Below are 24,722 nucleotides of genomic sequence, written 5' to 3'. Positions count from 1 at the left end.
GAGAGTGAAGTCTTTCTCCAAGAGGACGTTCCGGTCGAGCCTTGACTGATCCGTATATCTTGTTCCTTGAAGAATCTAGGGGGAATATAAGTCCAACTCGACAGCTTGTCCCCTTCTCTCCAAGGACAGTTTCGCCAAATGTGGCCCAACCTTCAGCACCCATAGCACTGCCTCCGTCTTCCTGTTATTCTCCCCCTGTAGGACTGAAAACAATTGGGAAACGTTAGTTTCGCCCCTTTTCTCGCTGGGAAAGAAACCCCCGCCACCTCTAATGGTTCACTCTCTCTTTTTTCTTTCTTGTCAGGAGACCCTTGTTTTATTTTCGGGATCTCCTGTTTGCTTTGGGGTTTTCCCACAGTCTGAGCCTCTTTATTTAATAAAAAGAGACCCTTTCCTGTCTGCACCCCTTTAGATTTATTAATAACACTGGTCAGGGTCTTTAGGACCGAATTGCTCCCAGAGACAGCACCATCCAGCTGCTCCGGCTCGATCAGCCCTTCCCCCGGCCACTCTGTACACGTTGGAGCCTCTCTTGTAAGGCACGCATCCACCTGGCACCCGCTATGAATTAAACGCGAGCCCTTGTCACTCTGTGTCCCTATTTCATTATATATGGTATGGGTTTGACTCACCTGTACCGCCACCTCATGTATTACGGGAGGCTCCCGTCCGAGTGTCTGTAAATACGTCATTACCTTTCGGATGGGTGTCTCCGCCGTTTCTCCCAGATCCTCGACGATCTTCTTGATGGTCGCCAGCATCTGGAAAATACCTCGCACGGGCTCGATTAATTCTTTGAGTTCCCGCACGTCAACAGATTTAATTAATTCGGCCAGAGGTATACTCACTTCCTCGTTCGTCATACCTACCGGCAGGGAGCCAATGCGCCCGTCCGCTGAAGGCACGTGCTCTGACGGGTCTCGCGAAGGCTTCTGGGAATTGGAGTTCTTTTGACTTGAGGACCGGGTTGCCTTCTTTGGCAGACTGCGGTCTGTTTTTATTAATTTTTTAACAGCCCGATCAGCCATTTCCCAGCCCTCGTTACCTTATTGCGGGGTGATCAGTGCTTCGCTCGCCTCCCCCTTCCCCTTCGGAATGTCCAAGTCCGTTTCTTCGGCTAAGAAGGCGTAAACAGTGGGACGCGGACCTCCTCCTTCCTAGAAAGCACCGGGGTTGATGCTGTGTCCCTCGCCGGCCGCCGACATGCGGAAGTCTTCTTCCATGCGCTCTGGCTCGAACAGGAGCATGCCATCGTCTTCGGAACAGTCTTCTTTTTCCCGCGGAGCCTCCAGGTGATCATCTCCACGGTACATGCACGGGACAAGTGAGTTATTTTAAATGGATTGTCAGTAATGTTCCCGGCGCATACCTTAGAGCGATCGTTGATTCCTGGATGCTTCTCCAGACTTGTAAGGCTGCTCCGTGACTCCTCCCGAGCGTCGGCCATTGCGAGCATGGCTCTTCCGCTGGCGATGCTGTTCTGCTTGCCCTTCTTCCTCTCCATTCCAGACTTGGTGAAGGAAGGTTCTGGCGTTGTTGCAACGTGTCCGAACAACATTTTCTCAGGGTTCTCTGTCCACAGAAATTTTTTAAACAGGTCCTCTGCCAAAAGGACGGCCAGAGAATTCTGACGACTACGCCTCTGTGACAGATAGGGGGCGCTATCGCTCCCTTGAACCCCTGTCCACGAATCCAGACACCAGGTAAAAGTCCAAATGATGACTTTATTAACTTGCCACAGTGCACAAAGCACCCTTTCCTCCACAATATTCATAAACAATCACAAATCAATAACAATAATACTCTCCACCACTCCCAGACGCGTTGCCCTCCTACCACCCAGCTTAGCTCAACGCTCTGGTGTTTTGTAGTCCTTTTTATAGTCCTTGACCCGAAAGTGTTTAACCATCTCTGTCCATGTGACCTGGAACACTTCCGGGTCAGATAAAAATCCTTCTTTTCTTCACCCAGGAAGCACATCGTTCCGTTTGTCCACGTGACTCTGACGTACTTCCTGGGTGTAAGGCAAATAACCATTGTTCCTCCCTGCAGCGTCTTCTAGTGGCCCCCATGGCATCCAGCAGGGCTTTGTATAAAAACTGCAATGTCCATGATGCCCTGCTGGTCTTCGGGGAACCTCCATACTGCAGGGAGGGATCCACTTGACGGCTTGGGGGTATTGGCTGGGATAAACGGCCGGCCGTACACCACAATATATATATAAAATATATATATATAAAACAGAAGCTGGTTGGAACAAAAACCTGCAGCCACAGTGCCCCCAGGACCGAGGCTGGGAAACACTAACTTTGGGTACACCATATAAAATATAATGGATCTCCAAAATACAATCACCACAACTAACAAAGAATTTTCTACCTGTAAAACAAGGCTGAAATCAATTTAAGATGCTGCCAGAGAGGCCCACCCACTGTCTAAGGTGATTCAGAAGAATATGCTGCACTCAAGACTAAGAGAACAAGAACAGATATCTTACCTCTGTCTGCATTAGCAAATAAATCATTTACTACTTCAAAAGACCAGCAGTTTCTGATTTGTCCTAAAACCTGACCGATTTAGCTTCTTAATGACCACATTTTCTAGAATTTTACTTAAGAAAGCCAGGTTAGTAATTGGTCTACATTGACAAGACAGAAGAGTCAAGATTATTTTTCTTGAGCAGGGGTTTAACAACTGCAATCTTTAGACAGTCAGGGAAGACCCCAGTATCTAATGATGACTTCACTATGTCAAGTACATTATCAGTTAGGACAGAGACTTCTTTCAAAAAGCATGTTGGTACCTGGACAAGGACACAATTGGAGGGTTTCAGTTGAGAAATTATTCTATGTAGTTCAGGTTGATCTATTCCAGTATGTTCTCTTTAAATCAGACAGTCTTTGGGTTTTCCAAGTTATAATAGTGCTGGAATGCCCACCAAATTACATTTTTAAACACATGTATAGCAAATAACAGTAATAAAACTAAACTGACAGTTTATTAATAGGGTTCTGTTGCTGGTTTGCATGCAACATACTTTCTGATTGGCTGTGTGATCGAGCTCGTAAAAGAGTGGCATACTTCATGCTTTCCAAATCATTTGCTTCTTGCCTTACACTCAGTGCTGCTGTGATGAAAAAACGCAATATGTCTGCAAAACAGCACAGAAGTAACACTTTTTTTTTCTTTACCAGAGGAATATATTTTTGTAGTATAGTTTTTTAAGTAATGCTGTTATTTTTCCTTCAATAAAACAAGTTGCATTAAGTTACTCAATACTGTAAAAATTAATTTGACTACATAATGCACGTAACTATAAACAAGTTACCCCCAACACTGTAAGGGAAAGTAGTGGCAAGAAATTCTAAATATTTTCTAGCTTAGGACTGGGTATTTACCCTCCTGTAGCTTCCACTACTGCAATGGGAACAAGTCAGCGTCAATTTGTTGCTCAAGTCTGTATTTCTCAACAACTGATGTCTTCGATGAGCAACAACATCAGTGGCTCATCTTCAGTCTAATGACATTTCGAGCTCAAGCTTTTGCATTTCATTTCAGGGTGTTTTTTCTGGTGTACATCAACCATTACCAAGAAACAACATAAGAAATGATTGAGCAAAGCTGACCCCAGTGACCCGCTCTTACTATTAACAGACTTAGATACATTTGGTGCTGCTTCATTGACAATGTGTGAAGTGTGGTCAAATTAACTGGATTAACACATTTAGGTGCTGCGTAAAAAATTTCATTGTAGAAAATTTTAACATGTTAATCTCAAGTGTTAATGGCGATTAATCAACAGCCATAAGTATATACATATATATATATATATATATATATATATATATATATATATATATATATACATATACAGTATATGTATATTGTGGACTATGGCCGGCCAATACCCCCAAGCCGCCAGGTGGAGTCCTCCCTGCAACATGGAGATGCCCCGGGTTCCAGCAGAGCATCATGGACCTTGGAGTTTCCCTTCACAGCCCTGCTGGATACCATAGGGACCGCCAGGGAACACTGCAGGGAGGAATAGAGACTTCTATTTGCCTTATAACCTGGAAGTACTTCCCAGTCGAGGGGACAAAAGCAACGTTGTACTCTTCCGGGTTGAAGAAAAGGAGTTTGCACCTGACCCGGAAGTGTTAACAGTCACATGGACTGAGGGACAGAAACACTTCCGGGTCGAGAAGTATAAAGGGACTATGGGTATCCCCAGCAGCCCAAGCCAGAGTTGGGAGGAAGTGCGACAGAACTGCTGGGAGGAGTGGAGGATTGATTGTTTATTGTATTGTAGTGTTTATTGGAGTAGTGTGGAATAGTGGTGCTTGTGCATAGTATTATAGTAAGTTAAAATATTGGATTATACCAGGTGTCTGATGTGTCATCAGAGGGTTCGAAAGGCGCCCATATAACGCCTTTATTACAATATACCTATATGTATATATATATATATATATTTTAAACATCCTTCCATCTTTCTAACCTGCTCATAAACACATGGACAGGGCACCAGCCCATTACAGGCTATAAACACACACAATCACTAGAGCCAAATCAGCAATAGCAGTTCACCTAACCTGCATGCCTTTGGACTGTGGAAGGAAAGCAGAGCACCTAGAGGAAACTCAGGTAGATACAGGGAGAACATGAAAATTCAATGAAGGGAGCACCGGAGTTGCAAAATTCTAGTCTGCCCACTGTGAGTCAGAACACTGCAACTGTAGCCTTTCACATATGTATGGCAATACTGCAATAACAGTATAGAATTGTAGCACTCTGTGGTGCTTACCAGCTCTGAAGCAATGGACGTTTGCTCATTTTATTGCTCTTTTAGGTAGCTAAAAAACTGTATAAGGGCTGCTCAGTTTTGCCATACCTGAATTGTGATTTTGTTACTGTGGCTGACTCATACTTATTATAGGTTTTCTTGTGGGTGCACTGAAGCTGCTCATTTGAATAATGGAAGTCCAGCACAGTGCTGACATCACCACCTGCTAATGCAAGAGCCAGTGCCATTAATAGCACCCCCATTTCGCCAAATCTCTCTCACTCTCTCCCCCTTCAAATGGACAGCTGTCCTAGTGATGATGTCTGAGACCTTGCAAAATGGTGGCAAGGTCCTCTGTTCTGCTGCAATTGTGCAGCTAGTGATAATGGTACAGCAACAGGGGTATGTAACTACTATGTTTATACTGTAGGTGCTATGGCAGGGGTATTGACACTACATTTCTGAGCAGTGTTCTCACCATTATACAAACCTCCTTGTGTCAAGCTGCAGAGGCTGTCTCAGTTCCTGAACTACAACCATTCTCTTTTGAATTGGTGCTCCTAAATATTGCCCTTCAGGGGCATTATGTCTAGCATGTACCTGCCTTTCAATATTGTCAGAGTTGTTCTTCTCACATACTGCATAGTTGGACTGTAAAATATACCAATTTATGAATATCATAATTAAAGCACTTTCAGCATCATGTATTCAATGTGTACACAACCTGAAAGTAAGTGAAAACTGAAAGAAAGAACATAACTTGCAATGACTTTACATATATTTATATGCAAACAAGCTATACATTGCATTTTTAGAAACCCCCCAAAAATTGCTGCTTCTGCCACTGGTGGTTGACTCCAGCTTCAGACTTCATTCAGACTGGAGAGTTTACCCTGAATTAGAATGACTGATGGGGCAATACAACTGGATATACACATCAATGGTATTTCAAAAAATCTCAACTTGTACATTTGTCTCGTCTAAAACTCTCGAAAATGTTTCCAGGGCATGATCCAACCTGCGAACGCTGCAATCAAGTCCCAGCCTCACTGGGTCACATGTTCTGGGCCTGCACCAAATTAACATCATTCTGGACCAAGATTTTTAATTACCTTTCAGACAGCCTTGGTCTCACAATCCCGGGCAGCTGTGTTTGCGGTTCTCCCAGATGGGTTTAAAGTGGAGAAAGACAAACAAATTGTGATTGCGTTCACTACACTTTTGGCACACAGACTTACCCTGATAAACTGGAAGAACCCAAACTCTCCTCTTTTAAGTCAGTGGGAAACCGATGTGTTATACTATTTGAAATTGGAAAAAATCAAATACACTACTCAGTTAGAGGATTTGTACAGAGTTTTTTCAAAATATGGCAGGATCTAATCAGTAATATTTTAAAATAAGCTCTTAAAGCACAGAGGAAGCAACTATTTCCATATTTCTTTGTCTTCTGCATTCATCTTTATTGACTTATCAAACTTATAATTTTAGGTATGTTTACAAGCCTAAAATTTTACGCCGTTTGCCTTGCTCTCTCTCTCAGGGGTGGGGGTCGATTTTTTCTTAACTCAATTGTACTTTTTGTAAAAATTGATTGATTTGTATGGAATGATTGCAAAAAAATTAATAAAAAAAAATATCAACTTGTACACTAACGCTAAGGGATGGTTTGTAGTATACATAGTCAGCTACTTAATAGTCTCACAATGCTATTATTCACATATGATTTCCTAGGACAAACCACTACACTAAGCTTCATCTTTAACTTTGTTTGGTGAAGGATAACATGTCATGCTTACCTGTCTCAATTACTGTAAGCAACTTGTCCTAACTCTTGTTTGGTGGAACCAAAAATGCCTTGAATAGCCCAAGCTTGCACACTTAGCTCACTTTGTGAAATATCCTGTAAGAGGTGCCTGAAACAATACTCATTTTAAACTGCATAACTGCAAGCTGAAACCTTACCTACTCTTGTAATGTTTGAATAGTTTTGTGCATCCTAGTACACACGTTTTGATTATGACTGGCAGAGAAAAAAAAGTGTTTCTTTCAGGGCAAAGCAAAAGGACTGTTGTTGGTATTAGCAAGAGTCAAATTACTTAAATATTTGACCATTCACTAAAATTGTAATGACAAGCCAAGTCAAAGTTGTAACAAAATGAAAGTCAGTTATTTGATTGCTTACTCAAGAGGTAGTCTTTCACTAGTTCTTTCCTTTAACTGCTGTCACAGATGACCAGGGGCCCTGTCTGGCTGGGATGCCAGCTGGATGGAAGGGCCAGAGAAGAGAGCGTGTTCAGGGCATTATCTCCCATGAAACGCTAGAGGGCAGCCCCCCTGGGTTTCTGGGGCACCACAGATTCCCACAGGGCATGCTGGGAGTTGGAATTCACTGCAGCCCTGTTGGGTTCCGTGGGTGCTGCCACAGGGAGTCGCAGGGGCTGCACAGCCCTATTATGTCGGGCATCTGCCATATCTGGGAGTACTTCCAGATCATGCTAATGGGCACCTGGAGTGCTCTCAGGTTCAGCATAAGTATCCGGCTGCCACTACTCTTGGACAGTCAGAGTTGGGAGGGAGAGAGATGAAGCTTCCCAGAGGAGGAGTGGAGGTAAACGAGAGACAGAGAAATGAAGAAGAAGACAAGGCAAAGAAAGTACTGTGTACTGTACTTATTGGTGCTGTACTTTGTACTGTGTTGCCATGGGGAGTGAAAGAAAAGTGCTTTCCCACTGAATTAAATGTGTGTTGTGCCTGTTTTCTGTCTGTGTCAGGTTTCAGCGCCTGGTGTGCCCCCTGCAGACCACACTGCTTAAACTTTGAGCACTGTTGACACTGCTAAGCTCTGAACTACAGACAAAGAAAATAATCAAGAAGTATGGTGGACAGTAGGATAAAGGGTCCTTGACAACTCCTCTTAATATAAAATTGTCAAAATGAGGGGGATAGGATGGCAAACTTTGTTGGGCTGAATAGTCTATTCTTGTCAAAAATATTTGCAATATTCTAAAGCATGCTATCTTTTACATTGCTGATGACTAATCACCTAATCATCAACTCAGTAACATGTATCATATTTCAAAATGGAAATGCCCATAGAGAAATAAACACAGAAAATGGAGTCATGATAATGTCACTGAAATAACAATAAAAGCATAAATAACTGAAAAAAAAATCTAAACAAAGGCAGATGCTAAAAAACTGACTAATAACACTTTCTTCACAGATCTGATAGGCAGATTCAAACAACTTGAAGTACAAAAGAGCCTTTGAACCATACCTGAAAGTAAATTTCTCTACAGTCAGCAGAAGCTACTATGTCCCATAAAATTAGGTGTGCACCTCTTTCACTGTGTAACTTCAGAGATTTCAGGGAAGCACACTTTCTGAAACTCCCCAAAACTGCATAGAACTAAGAAGCAAGGCAATTAAAGGCAGTTCAATCTAAACAGCTCTGATTGCCAAGGTTTTTATGTTCCTCTTACAGATTTTTGGAACTTTTAAGTTTGCAGCTCCACAAGCATTGCGACCCCTAAACCAGATAGTATTTTGGCTGTTAATTACATTAGAAATCCCCAAGTTCTGTTTGTTTCATGTCCTTGTAAACTGCTATTATGTCAGGGGATAGGTCTTTTGATTACTAAAGCATTTCTACAAATGGACTCTGTGATGTGGATAAAGATACGCTGTAGATTAACATTTTGAAGATCTTTTTATAACTGCTGACAAACAAATTCACTTCAGTCAGGGGCCTGGAATACATATTTTTGATAATGACACATCACAAGACCCTTTGATATTTACAGTATCCAAGAGCAGAATCATGATCAAACCAGATGGCAGAAACTGCTACTCCTTGTACTGTAACAAGCCCTTATAACAAAGTATACTTTGATTTAAGTTATTCACTGCTTTATTGTCTTTATGCAGTGAGCAATTCCTTTCTCCACAACACATAAACTGACCTATTTGAATCTAGTCACACATTCTTATATGGACACTATTATAGGCTTAAATGGGGTCATTATTGTATTGTGTACAGAGCCCAATTAAATTCATACTTGCATGATCTAATCACCACACAACATTATGTCATATTTAATTATAACTACTTTTCCACTAAACCTCTATCTTACTTACTTACTGAAAAAAATTAAAAGAAAATATCCCTTATTCTACACACATATATATATATATATATATATATATATATATATATATATATATATATATATATATATATATATATATATATATATATATATATATATATATATGTGCGTGTGATGATCAGGGGAAACAGGATGCACCTGAGCTCAATTTTGAGCTTCATGGCAAAGGCTGTGAATATTTATGTACATGTGCTTTCTCAATGTTTTTATTTTTAATAAATTTGCAAAAATCTCAAGTAAACTTTTTTCACATTGTCATTATGGGGTGTTGTGTGTAGAATTCTGAGGAGAAAATGAATTTAATCTATTTTGGAATAAGGCTGTAACATAACAAAATGTGGAAAAAGTGATGCGCTGTGAATACTTTCCAGATGCACTGTATATATATGTGTGTGTAGAATAAGGGATATTTTCTTTCAATTTTTTTCAGTAAGTAAGATAGAAGTTTAGTGGAAAAGTAGTTAAATATCACAACATCATGTTGTGTAATAATATGATTAGCAAAACACATTTCTCAGACATGAAGGGAAACCCATGTATTCTTGTATGAACTGTAAGAAAAAATTAAAATACAGATGACATATCAAATAAACTAGTACAAAGCCATGGTAGTCTGGCTAATGTAAACTGGTAATAAAGCTTGATTAACACTAAGCATCTCATGTGTAAACTGTGTGCATGCACAAAAATGTTGTGAACGCCCATTTTTACGCTCACTTTGAGATGTATAAAAACTAAAACTTGGTGTAAGGCCACACACATTTTCATGGCAGCCTTACACTATGTGTATGCATGTTTCTGCTCGGTTTTGCAAATGGGCAGCACCCAATGTCAAAGCAGCGCTACTGTTTCTGTGTTGTTTCCCTTTTTTTTTAGATTTGCATCTAAATGGTTGGTCTCGTCCGATGCGGGAGATGGACGTCTGAAGTGGAGCTCCGCTAGCAGTGGTGCTATTTTTCATATTATTTGCTTATTATTCTGAGATATCCTGTATTTATTCAACCCGAGAGGGACCGCTACAGTATATGTAAACACATATAAACATGGCCAACAAGAAGGAAAGAACGAAAGAATCGAAGACTAAAGCTACATCCAAGCTGCGATCAGCAAGCCCTAGCTCGAGATACGGCCTGTCAGAGACAGACCTGGATCAGATGGGCGAAAGTACAGACTCCTCGGGACCACGGTCCGCTACATCGTCACCGGCTGAGGGCGAAAAGGGGAGCGAAGGTGCGATCGTGAGTGCAGATGTGGATAGCTCGCCGATTGGAGAGGATTACCTGAAACTGGAAAAGGCCGGGAGGTCCGCGGCTTCAGTTACGCAATTACGCGGGACTGGAGCAGCGGGGACACCGGCTTCAGCAGAGTCTGCTGCTTCATCTACGGCACAAGAAGGCACATTTGAGCTATCTGAACTGAAAGTGTTGCTAGCTGAGCTCACGCAAGATATAAAGGAAAGCGAGAAGGCTAATGAGAAAGCAACGGCAAAGGCACTTGAGAGACTGAAACAGGAATTAAAACAGGAGATGAAACAGGCCAATGAATGTCTGCGACAGGAAATCCAACAGGCAAATGAAAGGCTGCGACAGGAATTCCAACAGGCAAATGAAAGGCTGCGTCAAGAGGTCAACTTGAACTTCGACAGGTGCTGGGTAAAATTGAAGAGCGCATTGAGAAAAACTCGGCTAAACTGAGCACGCTTGCTGATCGATTGGAGCATCTTAGTGAGACATTCACGAATCGGATCGAAATAGCCGAACATCTAGCTGCCAGTGCCGAGGAAAGAGCAGTAAATGTCAGTTCGGAATGTAAAAAACTCGGAGAAAAACTTGGAGACAGACTGGCTGCTTTAGAAGATGGGAATAGAAGGTATAATGTCAGAATTGAAGGCCTGCCGGAGAATCGAGAAAGTTTAAACCCGTGAAATTCGCAACTGAACTTTTTCTAAAATAATCGGGGCGACTTTAAAGCAGAATCTGAGATAGCAGCGGCTTACGCGTCGCGGATCAAACACCGTCAGACCCGACCAAGATCTTTTATAGTTCGTTTTGAACGATTATCATTTAAGTTAGAGGTGATGGAACTCCTCAGGAAAAAAGGAAGATATTATATATGAAGATTGCCACATTCGCGTCTTCCCTGACTTCTCTCCAGCAACAGCTATTAAGCAGCGCGCCTTCTATAATATTAAACAGCGGCTACGGCAAGCCAATGTCAAATCGGCCTCCTGTATCCGGCAAAACTGAAAGTGGAATGGCAGGGTCATTTCTATGTTTTCGCTAGCAAGGAGGAGGCAGAAAATGAGTTAAGAAAGCTGATCCCGGGACTATTCTGATACATAATTGTGAGTCATGGCGGTAAATGATAAAGCTAGGATTAATAATCTACTGTCTGATCTATTTGTTTTAAAATACGGGTTTTTATCAGCATATATTCTCATATTCTTATTATTATTATTATTATTATTATTACTTACTTATTACTTATTATTACTTAGTATTACTAGGGCTAAATGTTTATGTTTTATTGTGCTTAATTACGTTTTCCTCCTCTTTTTTCTTTTCTAATTATTTCATGTGTACCCTAAATGAGACTGTTCAATATCATACCCTTGGTTTGCTGTTATTGCTATTACTGCATTAAGACTTGTTATGCTTGTTTTGGACACATCTTTAACACCATCACCTGGGTTTATTATCTGGGGATATCATCTTAATGCACTAAAATTGATGAAGATTATATGTATGTGTATGTGTATGTATATATGTATATATATGTGTATATGTATATATATATATATATGTATATATTAAGTGCAAAATTCTTTTTTCTTTTTTTTTTCCTCTTTTAAAGACTATATTGGTAACAGATATCTCTATCTTTTAACCTTAAAGCGCCACTGCATGGGGGCTTGATGTGCTTTGGGCGTGCTCTGTCTCTGGGTATGTCAGAGGACTGGGACTGCATGAAGTGGGTTTTAGCCTCACCTGGGGAGGCAAAAAGGGAGGGTGGGGGTTAAGGGGAAGAGAAAGAGAGCAGGCTTGATCTATATCTAATCTATCATCTCAATCTTTATAATTATAACTATCAACGTAATAATAAGCTGCATGGCAACAACTCTTGGGGAATAGGAAATTAAGACCTAAACTATTTCACTTCCAGTTAAGACTATAATATGACACCAAAAACTCAGAATCAGTGTCTCCATGATGGGACAGTTAACCGTAAGCTGGAATGTTAAAGGCCTGAATCACGAATTAAAGAGAAAGAAAGTACTTTCTCACCTAACAGGTCTAAATGCTAAAATAGTATTTTTACAGGAAACCCACTTACTAAGTAAGGATCAGTTCCGGCTGCAAAAGACTGGACTGGCCAAATGTTCCATTCTAGTTTTACAAAGAAAACTAGAGGGGTGGGAATTCTCATACATAGAACAGTACCATTTGTAGCATCAGATGTAGTATTGGATCCTGAAGGGAGATATGTGATGGTCATGGGAGACTTATCTAACTGTAAAATGATTTTGATAAATGTTTATGCACCTAATGTTGATGATAAGGAATTTATACAAAATTTATTTGCATCCATTCCCAATCTGAACACTCATAAACTTATAATGGCTGGGGACTTTAATTGTGTTCTAAATCCACTTTTAGATAAGACTTCCTCCACAGGGGAACGCAACTAACACCGCAAAGATAATTACAAAGTTTATAACTGATCACAACTTATCAGATCCCTGGAGGTTTTAAACCCAAATTCAAGAACATATTCTTTCTACTCACCAGTACATCATTGCTACTCAAGGATTGATTACTTCTTTATAGATAATAACTTCTTGCCTAAGATTAAATCTTGTAAATACGATGCTATTGTTATTTCAGACCATGCTCCGATGATCTTGGAGCTGAAATTACTAAGCCCCATACACTCACCCGCAGATGGCACCTCAATCCGCTTCTATTAGCTGACGAGAATTGTACTGAATTTATATCCAAACAAATTGAATTCTTTCTAGAGACAAATACATCCCCTGAGATCTCTGCAGGAATACTCTGGGAAACTCTTAAGGCCTTCTTAAGAGGACAGATTATCTCATATCTTTCCCACAGAAATAAATCCGAAGCGAAGAAAGTAGCAGAGATAAAAAGCGAAATTACTAAAATAGATGAAGAACATGCCAGACTACCAAGCGAGACTCTACATAAGAGGAGGCAGGCTCTACATTCAGAATTAAACCTCTTGACAACTAAAGAAACCGAACAACTAATTTACAAATCCAGACATCATTATTATGAACATGGAGAGAAAGCTAATAAGCTTTTAGCGCAACAAATTCACAAGCAAGATATGCATAGCGCAATCTCGGTAATTACTAACACGAATGGAGATAAAATCATCGAACACAAAAATATAATGTACACTTTTAGAGACTACTATAAATCCCTATATACTACTGAGTTTAAAGAAGACAATATACAATCTAATGCATTTCTGGATAAATTACAGATACCACAAATTGACGCTTTTAGTGTGGAGGAACTCGATAAACCTCTGTCATTATCAGAATTACTGGATGCTATAAAGTCACTCCAAGGTGGAAAAGCAGCAGGCCCTGATGGCTACCCTGCAGAGTTTTACAAGAAATTCTCCGCTCAGCTAGCTCCCTCCTATTAGCAACATTTACAGAAGCCAGAGATAACCAATCTCTTCCACAAACCTTTCGCCAAGCACTAATCACTGTCTTTCCAAAACAAAATAAGGACTTATTACAATGTGCATCATACAGACCAATTTCACTTCTGAATAACGACGTTAAAATACTCTCTAAAATCATAGCTAGAAGGATGGAGAAAGTGCTCCCCTCAGTAATATCACAAGACCAAACTGGATTTATTAGGGGCCGACACTTATCTTCAAATCTTCGACGCCTGTTTAATGTAATATACTCACCAACTAAATCAAACACCCCAGAAATATTATTATCATTGGATGCAGAAAAAGCATTCGACATGATTGAATGGAAATACCTTTTACTATTTTGGAGAAGTTTGGGTTTGGCCCAACATTTGTGCATGGATTAAATTACTGTATACTAACCCAGAAGCTTCAGTTTGCATCAATAACATTTGCTCAGACTACTTTAAACTAGAGCGTGGCAAAAGACAAGGATGCCCTTTGTCACCACTGCTGTTTGCAATTGCCATTGAACCACTGGCAATACATTGTCGAAATACTGATCAGATAAAGGGGATTAGCAGAGAAGGACTGGAACAGAAAATCTCATTATATGCAGATGACATGGTACTGTATATATCGGACCCAGAAAATTCTGTGCCTGCAGTCTTAGCAGCACTCACAGAATTTCAAAAGCTCTCTGGTCTCAGAATTAATCTGAATAAAAGTGTACTCTTTCCGGTGAATTCGCAAGCATATAATATTAGATTAGACACCCTTCCTTTTATCATTGCAGAACAGTTTAAATACCTCGGGGTAAACATCACAAGTAAACATAAAGCTCTTTATCAACAAAATTTCGTCGTCTGCATGGAAAAAATTAAACAAGACTTGCATAGATGGTCAACCCTTCATCTCACACTAGCTGGAAGAATTAACACTGTTAAGATGAATATTCTTCCTAAGCTCCTTTTTATTTCAAAACATACCAATATACATTAATAAATCGTTCTTTAAGCAATTAGATTCAACAATAACCTCATTTATTTGGAATTCTAAACATCCACGCATCAAAAGAGCGACCCTACAAAGACAAAAGGCAGAAGGTGGCATGGCTCTACCTAACTTCCAGTTTTATTACTGGGGGCAAATATACAGTCGATAAGAACCTGGACACAAATAGAAGAACATACACAGGCATGGACCGCAATAGAAGTAAAATCCTGCAGTACTTCTTTGTATTCCTTGCTTTGTGCTCCAATAAACACACGTTATCGGCAATACACTAATAACCCAATTGTGCTCCACTCACTTAGAATCTGGAACCAATGTAGAAAGCATTTTAAGACGGAGAAGCTTCTTTCTGTGGCACCCTGCAAAAGAACCACCTCTTTCAACCCTCACAAACATATGCAGTTTTTAATATCTGGAAACAATTTGGAATTAACTTGCTTAGAGATCTTTATATAGACAACGTCTTTGCATCCTATGAACAATTACATTCCAAATTTAACATTCCAGCTACAAATTTCTTTCACTATCTTCAAATCAGGAACTTTGTTAAACAGAACCTTCCAGATTTTCCTCATCTTGCACCCTCATCCACGCTGGAAAAATTATTGCTCAATTTCAAGGAGTTAGACTCCATCTCTACAATATATAAAATCCTTTTACAATCCCTTCCTTTCAAAGATCCAAGAGGACACTGGGAAAATGACCTCTCAATTAATATATCAGAAAAGGAGTGGAAAGTAGCAATGCAGAGAATTCACTCAAGCTCCATATGCAAAGCATACAATTATACAACTCAAAATTATATATCGAGCACATCTGTCTCGACTAAAACTCTCAAAATGTTTCCAGGGCATGATCCAACCTGCGAACGTTGCAACCAAGCCCCAGCCTCACTAGGTCACATGTTCTGGGCCTGCACCAAATTAACATTATTCTGGACAAAAATTTTTAATTACCTCTCAGACAGTCTTGGACTCACAATCCCTCCTAACCCATTAACAGCTGTGTTTGGGGTTCTTCCAGAGGGTCTTAAAGTGGAGAAAGACAAACAAATTGTGATTGCATTCACTACACTGTTGGCACGCAGACTTATTCTGATAAACTGGAAGAACCCAAACTCTCCTCTTTTAAGTCAGTGGGAAACTGATGTGTTATATTATTTAAAATTGGAAAAAATCAAATACTCAGTTAGAGGATCTGTGCAGACTTTTTTCAAAACATGGCAGGATCTAATCAGTAATATTTTGAAATGAGTTTATAAAGCACAGAGAATTTGTTGATTTAGGTATTTTTAAAGCCTTAAATTTTACACCTTTGGCTTGCTCTCTCTCTCAAGGGTGGGGATCGATCTGTTCTTAGCATAATTCTTTTTTTTTGTAAAACTTGATTGCTATGTATTGATTGTAATAAAATTAATAAATAAAAAAAAAAAAAAAAAAAAAAGATTTGCATCAATCTTGTGGCTTTATCAAATACACTGAAATTAACTTCATATTGTTTACAAATGTATTCACTTGACTGCAATCATTCTGTATCAACTGTTGCTCCTCAAACCACGCAGACAAACGTCCAGGACACCAGGTAAAAAGTACCAGAAATAATTTTAACTTCTTCCTTTCGATATTGTGCCACAGTAGACACCACAATCACCACCATAAATCAATAAATCAATAACAATAATAATAACAATAAATCATCCTCTCCTCCCAGCAGCTCCGTCACACTACCTCCCAACTCTGGCTCAGCTTGCTGGGTTTCCCATAGTCCATGACCCGGAAGCACTCCTGTCCTTCTGTCCATTGGATTCACTAGCTCTTCCGGGTCAGTTGAAGATTTATATTTTTTCTTCAGCCGGGCTATAGGGAAAATAGAAATCCCTGTGTCTCCCTGCAGCGTCACCCAATGGCACCCACGGCACCCAGCAGGGCTGTTAAGTCGAACTCCATCTCCCACAATGCGCTGCAGGAATCCGGGGCACCTCCATGCTGCAGAGAGGACTCCATCTAGCGGCATGGATGTGTTGGCCGGGATAAGCTGCCGGCCATCTCTCACAATGTAGATTTCCAAGAGCTGTACTCTTGGAGCTGTGTGCTGTTAGAATACTAGGATGTATACTTAAAATCATTTTTATGACGAAATGCATTAAAGTATGTATATTGCATTTTACATTTTGTTAACTTAATTTAAATAATGTATATTGTTAATAATGAAACATATGGAGGCATGGTGGTGCACCGGTCGTGCCCGTCCCAACAAACGTTGTGTGCAAGGCAGGTACAATCCATGGATGGGGCACCAGCCCATCGCTATCGCTGCACCACTTTGCCCCCACATGTTCAATACATGCTTTAAATGCATTTCATCAGATGATATATATATGTATACATCTTAGTATTCTAAAATGTTCAGAGAGCTGTAATATCATGAATGTAATGTATTCTGTGTGGCTGTCACTGGCTGCACACGCCTGTCAGTGTAAGAGAAAGCTTGTTTAAGAAGCACAGAGCAATTAATGACTGGACTAGGGAACACTTAGAATACGAAACATCTAATGTGCTACTTTAGGGGTTTGAGAAACTCTAGAAAATTAAACATCAATTTTAAGATGGGGTTTATGATGTCTACTTTAACAAAAATACAAACTGTAGGCTTAAAGTGAAAATTTTTAGATTAAAGTTCACATTTTGACTTTAATCTTGACATAGACCTTTTTTTACCCAGACGATGGGTAGTGACTCACCTTTGCAGAGTGACTTTGAAATCTGAACAGTTCTTTTTATTTTGGGCACTGTGTAACTTTCTGAACTTGAACATTACAGCAATTTCCTCTTGTTGTTTACACCACTGCTTAAGCCACCAGATAGTACATTTTTCCTTGCCTACACTTCATTGAGCAGGACCTCCATTTCGCATTTGCTGAAATTCTTCTTTTTTACACTACTTTTGCCATTGTCTTTTAACAAAACACTGAACATAAGGGGTTATTTATATTGATTTGCATGTCCAAATAGGCGTAATTCTGGGAGGAGTTGGGGAGGGGCTGTAGGTGCGTGCATGTGCATTAAAATTCACATTGATTGAGATTTATAAAGTTGAAGTGTGTGGCACTTTGGTTACACATATTTTTAGGCATTTGAATTTTGTTGTGCGTAAGGATATTTCCAGTTTGTCCTTACTCCATGTTTTAGTGTGAATTCTACACACAGCGTTATATATGAGGCCTCAAATCTTTATAATATAGGAAATCATGCTATCTTTTAACAAATAATAAATGCATGCTAATAATATCTGATTCCTTATAATTTATTGTGTCGAGTGTGACAATGTATCGTTAAATGAAAGTCTGCCACAGATTTGTTAGAAGGTTTGATTATGTTTTTAATGAGTTTCCTGTGGAATTTCTTGTTTATTTTCCATCATTTATACAAACATTACATAGCAAGACACAGTTAAGAACACATATTTTAATCAATGTCATACTTTAAGAATAACAAAGCCCTCTTCATAACAAGTAATACTGTGTGACAGACTAATTATAAATCAGCAATATTGTTATATTACATTTTCTAACTCTGTTTAGTTCCAATGTTAAGTTAGGACCACTAAGCTTTTTGCTTTGTAGTGTGTGATGCATTCAGAGGATGTAACTGATTCACCAAATTCATTTTTGAAAGAAGTTAAGGCAACTTGCATTGAGCAATGTTTGTATATGACCATTAAATTTACAATGGTTAAAGGAAGGAAAGAAGGAAGGGAGGGAGGAAGGAAGGAAGGAAGGTAGGTTTGGAACATATTATTATTTGGAGTAGGCAAAGGTCTTGTCAGGTATAATCATTTTTGTAGCCATGGGACCAGTCAAGACCGTCCAAATATCATTAATATCAAATATGCAAAGAATTTACCATTTTATTAAAAATTTCAATCATTATAATATATATAAACAAATACTTATGAATATATTTTCTATTTTAGGGTATAACAAGTTAGTAATTAACCATTAAACTAAAATATGAATTACTAGAACCAAGGTAAGGTAATATAAAATAAAACTATACATAATAATGATACAACATATTTGAGAACTGAACTTGAGTTTCTTCTTCATATTAATATAAAGTGCACATATGCATTTTTATCTAGATGTACATAGACTTTTCAAAAGTAGGAACACATTACATCTCTTCAGAAGCGCTCCTTGGGTTCACTGATCTTCTGTCTCTTTGGTATTAAGCCCTCTTCTTGACTATACAATTCTTCATACAGGCTAATCTGTTATTAACCAATATATTATATATAATAGTTAAATGGTTAGTATATAATATGAAAGAAATGAAGCACGGTTTAATGCCATCACAGGAAGAAACATAACAAATGCTTTTTGTCTTTTCTCATTATCTGGCTAATTATGCAACATAGCCAAATTATGTAAAAAAGCCAATATTACTAATGATGGCTAGTCAGAATAAAAATAGTTACAATTCAGTTTTACATATTGTGATTTTTTGTAGAAAACTACCACAGGTAAATTAAAATTAAGATTAAAGACTTACAGACTTATTTTCTGTTGCTGGATGCTTGCATTTCATATTTGGGAATTTACTTGATCGTTCTTTTTGATCTAGATTCTATTGAGGATTTAAAAATACAAACTATTATATTTAAGTTGTATAATGAACAAGCTACACAAATAATATTAATTTTAAGTTAAAATATTTAAACACAGAAATACATACATACCTGTACATGCTATACATACATGAAAAACTCATCAGTAAAACATAATAATAATAATGGCCAGTCCGTTCAAAAAAATGTCATAAAGTTATTTTATTTTCAATTAAAGATATGAAGGCATTATACATTTATGCTATATGTGAAAAGTACACAACAATAGTAAAATTGTCATTTAGGGACATTCTGAGGACCCTGTGAAGGGATGAACTACTAGCATTATGTTGTTCTATATAAGAACATCATCAACATAGTACAGTGCAAGGGTAGCAAATATCCAAAGAAGAGATAGCCACACTGGCCTAAACAGGGCAGCTCAGCACACCACTCTGGGCAGATAGGGGCTGTTATGGAGACTTACTATATGTCCTTCTAGGCATAACGTTCCAGAAGGGAATGGGCAGAAACCACCAGTGTGATTGAGAAACAGAGACAACAACAACTAGGAAGGAGCCTGGATGTTGGCCTAATTCTCTCTAAAAATCTTTACTGACTGTGCAAGTCAAGGTAGTGTTTCTAGCATGGCCAGAACAGGCACCATATTTCAATAGACTGAATTTAAAGTTCAAAGGTTTCTTGCAGCTCTCGTTAATCCAACCAAAAAGGTCCTGAGCATGAAAAAAATCCTATTGCTGAAATAAACATATTCTATTATCTTGTTTAAGATACTTCAGGTTCAGTTATTCACCTTAGGAATTCGAAGTACTAGGCAATATAACTTGTGTGGTTTTAAATAAAATTACAAGAATACACCTGAGATTAATATATGCCATTTAGAAGTTCTTAATATTTAACCCCCAGCCTAACAACTGTGATTTGCTATTCACAGTAGAAATAAACTAAATGAAAATATACAGCAAAAGCACAAGTGTGCATCTTCTTTCTTCTATGCCAATATGTTTGTTCCATTTTGTTAATCACATTAGTTTATATAGTGTGCATTCTTATAGTTAAGTCCTATAAAGTGTCAATGTATAGTGACAAACTATGACACTTTTCATTATGTTACCACATATAGAAAGCATAATAAGTGTAACAGCTTCCATAAAATAATTGTACTGTCAGTTCTAGCGATTTAAGGATTTAAAGAAGGAGCGGGAGATAATATAAGAATATAAATCTTAAGATAAGCAAAAGTTGAAAACTGGGAATTAAATAACTTTGCAGTCAAACTCAAAATGCTATTTCAAAGTTGTACTCTTGATGTGAGTAGCTAATATTCATAACCAGATACACATCTAATTCAAACTTTTGTTTGTTTTATATTCACAATTACGAATTCTGAAAAAGCTGTGACATTGGCTATTAAAACATTGTGCCAGTAACTTTAAAAGGTATTTCCAGAAAAATATTTAGCACAAAATACATTTTAACATCTGAATTTGTAAAAATAATAATAAATGCTTTAGGCAGTGCAATTTAACTAAAGGACATCTTTCAGTACTTTGTGGGTTCTCATATAAAAATGAATCCTGTTTATCACTTATACCTACCTGACCCACTTTAACCCAGCTGTAATTACAACTTAACTCATACATGACAATGCTGTGAAGTGATATGTCACCATTTACAGAAAATTAATTTATGCAACATTTTATTGTAAAACATAAAATCAAAATTAAACTATATATATTATACAGTATATCTATATATACTGTGGTGGTCGGCTGGGGGCTGTGTCCAGTTGCGACACCTGGACGGACCACGAGAGGGACTGTGCCTCCCCAGGACCACGAGCACCTGGAGTACGTCCAGGTAGATATAAAAGGGACCGCCTCCCTCCAGTCAGGAGGAAGAGGATAGAGCTCGGTGGAGAGGAGTGGAGTCGGTGAAGGACCTTTGGAGGGACCTGAAACAGAGTGACTAGTGCAGGGGCACTGTGTGGTGTGAACTTTAATATGAATAAATGTGTGCTTTTTGTAGATGTCCCAACATCTGTCTGTCTGTGTCCGGGGCTGGCTTCCGCAATACATATATACATACATATTCACACACATATATATATATATATATATACTGTATATATATGTATGTGTGTGTGTGTGTGCGTGACAAATGCTATACTACAACTATTTTTGTAGTAATGCCCAATAAAATGCATTCACACATCATTTACAGTGATATTTTTCAGCTTTTAAGAAAGCAAGGAACAAAGTAGTAGAAGGACCAAAATGTAGAAGTCAACATTGCTTTCACACAGCAACCGTGGGAGGGTTTGATAACCAGTCCATCCACTGTGTTATGTTACAACTAAGCACTGGTTTTTGCCCTGGCTGGAGTTTATTTTTCAGTCATTTTATCTTTTTTTATTACCTCAGCGGACCCCCATGACCCTGTAGTTAGGATATAGCGGGTTGGATAATGGATGGATGGATGTTTTTTCTCTTCACATTTACAGTATTTAACATCATGTTTTTTATTGATATGGTGTTGTTTATGACTTTTGCTGTTATGTTTTATATTTAGTATATCATATTTAGTGCTTTATGTTATCTGTCCTGCCTCTTGTATATGGAACAACCTAATTAGGCAGCTAGAGTACTGGCTCCAGCAGTACTTAAGCCAAAGCTAAAGAAGGATAAATTGCTTTGGTATTGTGCTCTTGTCATTTATTCCTATGCTTTTGTGATTTGTGCTTCTGATTTTTGGAGGCTTGTGCCCCTTTTTGATAGTTTTGTGTGGAAGACTCATAACACACTGTATGTGTGGTGCTTGTTTTTCTTATAGCATTTTAGTTTTCCTACCACATTTCGAGATATGCACATATCAAGTTAAATGGTGACTCTAAATTGATCTGCTATGATTGACTGCTATCTCTTGTGAAGTGTTCCAGCTTCCAACACCTGAATAATGTTATAAAAAAAAATTCTAGAAAATAAATTGTTTATTGAAAAAACATTAACAATCTATAATTTTTAAGTGAAACACAAATGAGTAATAAAAAAAGAGAGTAAGTAAAGTTGCTTTCTGGTTGCCAACCCTGTGCCTTTCTCCTTTCCCAAACGATGGTCAGGTTGCTGCAGTCAGGTTTTGTTTTTTTTTTTAAACTACAATAGGTACAATAATAATTTCTGAAATCAATGAATGTATGTTGCTAGATATTTACTTTGAACCATTTATCTTTAAATATTTCTATCTATTTGGAATGTGCTACAAGGGTAGCATGGGGACCATAAACTCAATTTCAGGGCCATTTCACCAGAATTGCAATACCATAAAAAATGTGAGCATGCAAATCTTGAAGATTTAATTTATAATTGAAAATGCTAAAAAATCATGAAAATATCTATATAATGAACATTCTAAATAAGTCATCTATAAAGTCACTTTGCAAAATGAAGCTGAAAATCATTATGTAAAGAACACTTATTACAGAGAGTGGTAGAATTCTGGCTTAAACTATTTAGGCGTGGTCTTGTAGATGATATAAATAAATATATGAATGAAATACTTTGATATTAGCCAACTGAATTCAAAGGGCTAAATTATCTTCTCTTAATTTCAAAATGTACTTATAAATAAAGTCTCCCATTAATCTACACAGTATATTTAAATGCTGTTTCAGTGCTGTGCCTTCTGGGTCTCTGCTGACCTGTCTCTGACACACCCTCTAAGGTGCCCTGGGCAAACTTTTCAAACCCAAGCCTGTATGATAATGACTGACCATCTTAGCCAGTAGTGCTGATGATCCTCACTTTTAGAAGAGATTACATTTAGGATGCATTTACGCACCTTAAATTCAGCAGAAAATCCATTAAAGTTAATGATGAGTCAAAATTGACCCAAAGCACATGGCAGTGTTTAAAATATATAGCAGTTGTACAAAAATGTGATATTTGAAAACTTATTTCCTCTTTGTAAAGTTAGGTCACTTTACTAAAACTCCTCACATTTCTAAACTGAGAAGATCATATTTAGGATGTTTTTACAGGTTGTGAACAAATATACTACACTTATGGGAGGTATTTTCTGCAAAAACGAAAATGCAAAGTGGAAAATTAAAATTCAATGAGCAGCAGGTAGCTCCAGTGCTTATTTGCATTTTACTTTTCATTTTTATAGCCTAATTGCCATTCAGGCTGAAAATGAAACTGCAAATGGTGTTATTTCATTTTATTTTTTAATTTTTGCACCATTCTTGAGCATAGATTTTGAAAATAAATGGTAAAAGAGAGATTGCATTTACATTTTATAATTTTACTTTTCATTCACTTTGTTGCAGAAATACCTCCCATACTACCCTAAATGCAAAGGAAAATCCATTACAGACAATAGTGGGTTAAAACTGACTTGAAAGACATGATGATTTTTAAAGGATGTACAAATTATGGGATGTTTACATTTTCTTTACTGTTCATTAATTGGGGCCCTTTTACTGATTTCAAACATAAAATCAGGTGAATTTTAATGCAAACATATTATAAGAGTTAAGCTCACTCATAACTTCATCCATCCATCCAGTTTCCAGCCCGCTGAATCCGAATACAGGGTCACGGGGGTCTGCTGGAGCCAATCCCAGCCAACACAGGGCACAAGGCAGGAACCAATCCTGGGCAGGGTGCCAACCCACCGCAGGATACACACAAACACACCCACACACCAAGCACACACTAGGGCCAATTTAGAATCGCCAATCCACCTAACCAGCATGTCTTTGGATTGTGGGAGGAAACCGGAGCACCCGGAGGAAACCCACGCAGACACGGGGAGAACATGCAAACTCCACGCAGGGAGGACCCGGGAAGCGAACCCTGGTCTCCTAACTGCGAGGCAGCAGCGCTACCACTGCGCCACCGTGTCGCCCACTCATAACTTTGCTAAATAATATACTTTTAAAAGAGCAAAAGTATTTAGTTTAAAAAATCCTTTAAAAAATACAATTCCCTAAACAATTTTCTTGAGTGAAGACAGTAAATGTATTTACTTTTCACCACTGTTTGTTAATATATAAGTGTATTTATAGTCTTTCAGAGTTCTTCTGGGAAAATACATGCATTAGCTTATGAATTTTAACTACCTGATACTCATTACAGAGGTAAGTAATGCTGTTATGGCACTTGAAGGTACTAATCTGTTTTCAATTATTAATCTTCTTGGGTTCACACATCCAATTCATGACACATCTGAGGTCAATTTGGCCTATATAAACAGGCAGGTATCCTTTTTCGTGATAAAATATTCCGTGTTCGTCCAAAAACACAAATATGTAGAGAAATACACTGTATTAACAAGACAGAAACAATTGATGAAAGAAAGGGTGCTTTATTGCTTTATGCCCTCCCCCACCATAAATTATCATCTATGGGGGAGGAACAAAAGCTTTAGATTTGTCAAAAATTTCAACC

General features: G+C 38.3%; 1 protein-coding gene across 1 annotated transcript in view; it reads right to left on the bottom strand.

Moving 5' to 3' along the window:
* Window positions 1–1,157: 1,157 nt before the first annotated feature.
* The window catches only part of hormad1 (HORMA domain containing 1), a 71,398-nt gene continuing 47,833 nt past the window's right edge, over window positions 1,158–24,722 (bottom strand). Inside the window, exons 12-13 of the mRNA XM_039746101.1 lie at window positions 1,370–1,572; window positions 1,158–1,286 (exon numbers count right to left, since the gene is read on the bottom strand). Coding sequence (XP_039602035.1) covers window positions 1,158–1,286; window positions 1,370–1,572 — 332 coding nt within the window. The remainder of the gene's footprint in view (window positions 1,287–1,369; window positions 1,573–24,722) is intronic.

This window comes from Polypterus senegalus, chromosome 1, assembly GCF_016835505.1.
Source record: "Polypterus senegalus isolate Bchr_013 chromosome 1, ASM1683550v1, whole genome shotgun sequence".
In the NCBI taxonomy this organism is placed as follows: domain Eukaryota; kingdom Metazoa; phylum Chordata; class Cladistia; order Polypteriformes; family Polypteridae; genus Polypterus; species Polypterus senegalus.
The sequence above is the reverse complement of the archived record's forward strand: the minus strand, read 5'-3'. Positions and strand labels throughout refer to the sequence as shown.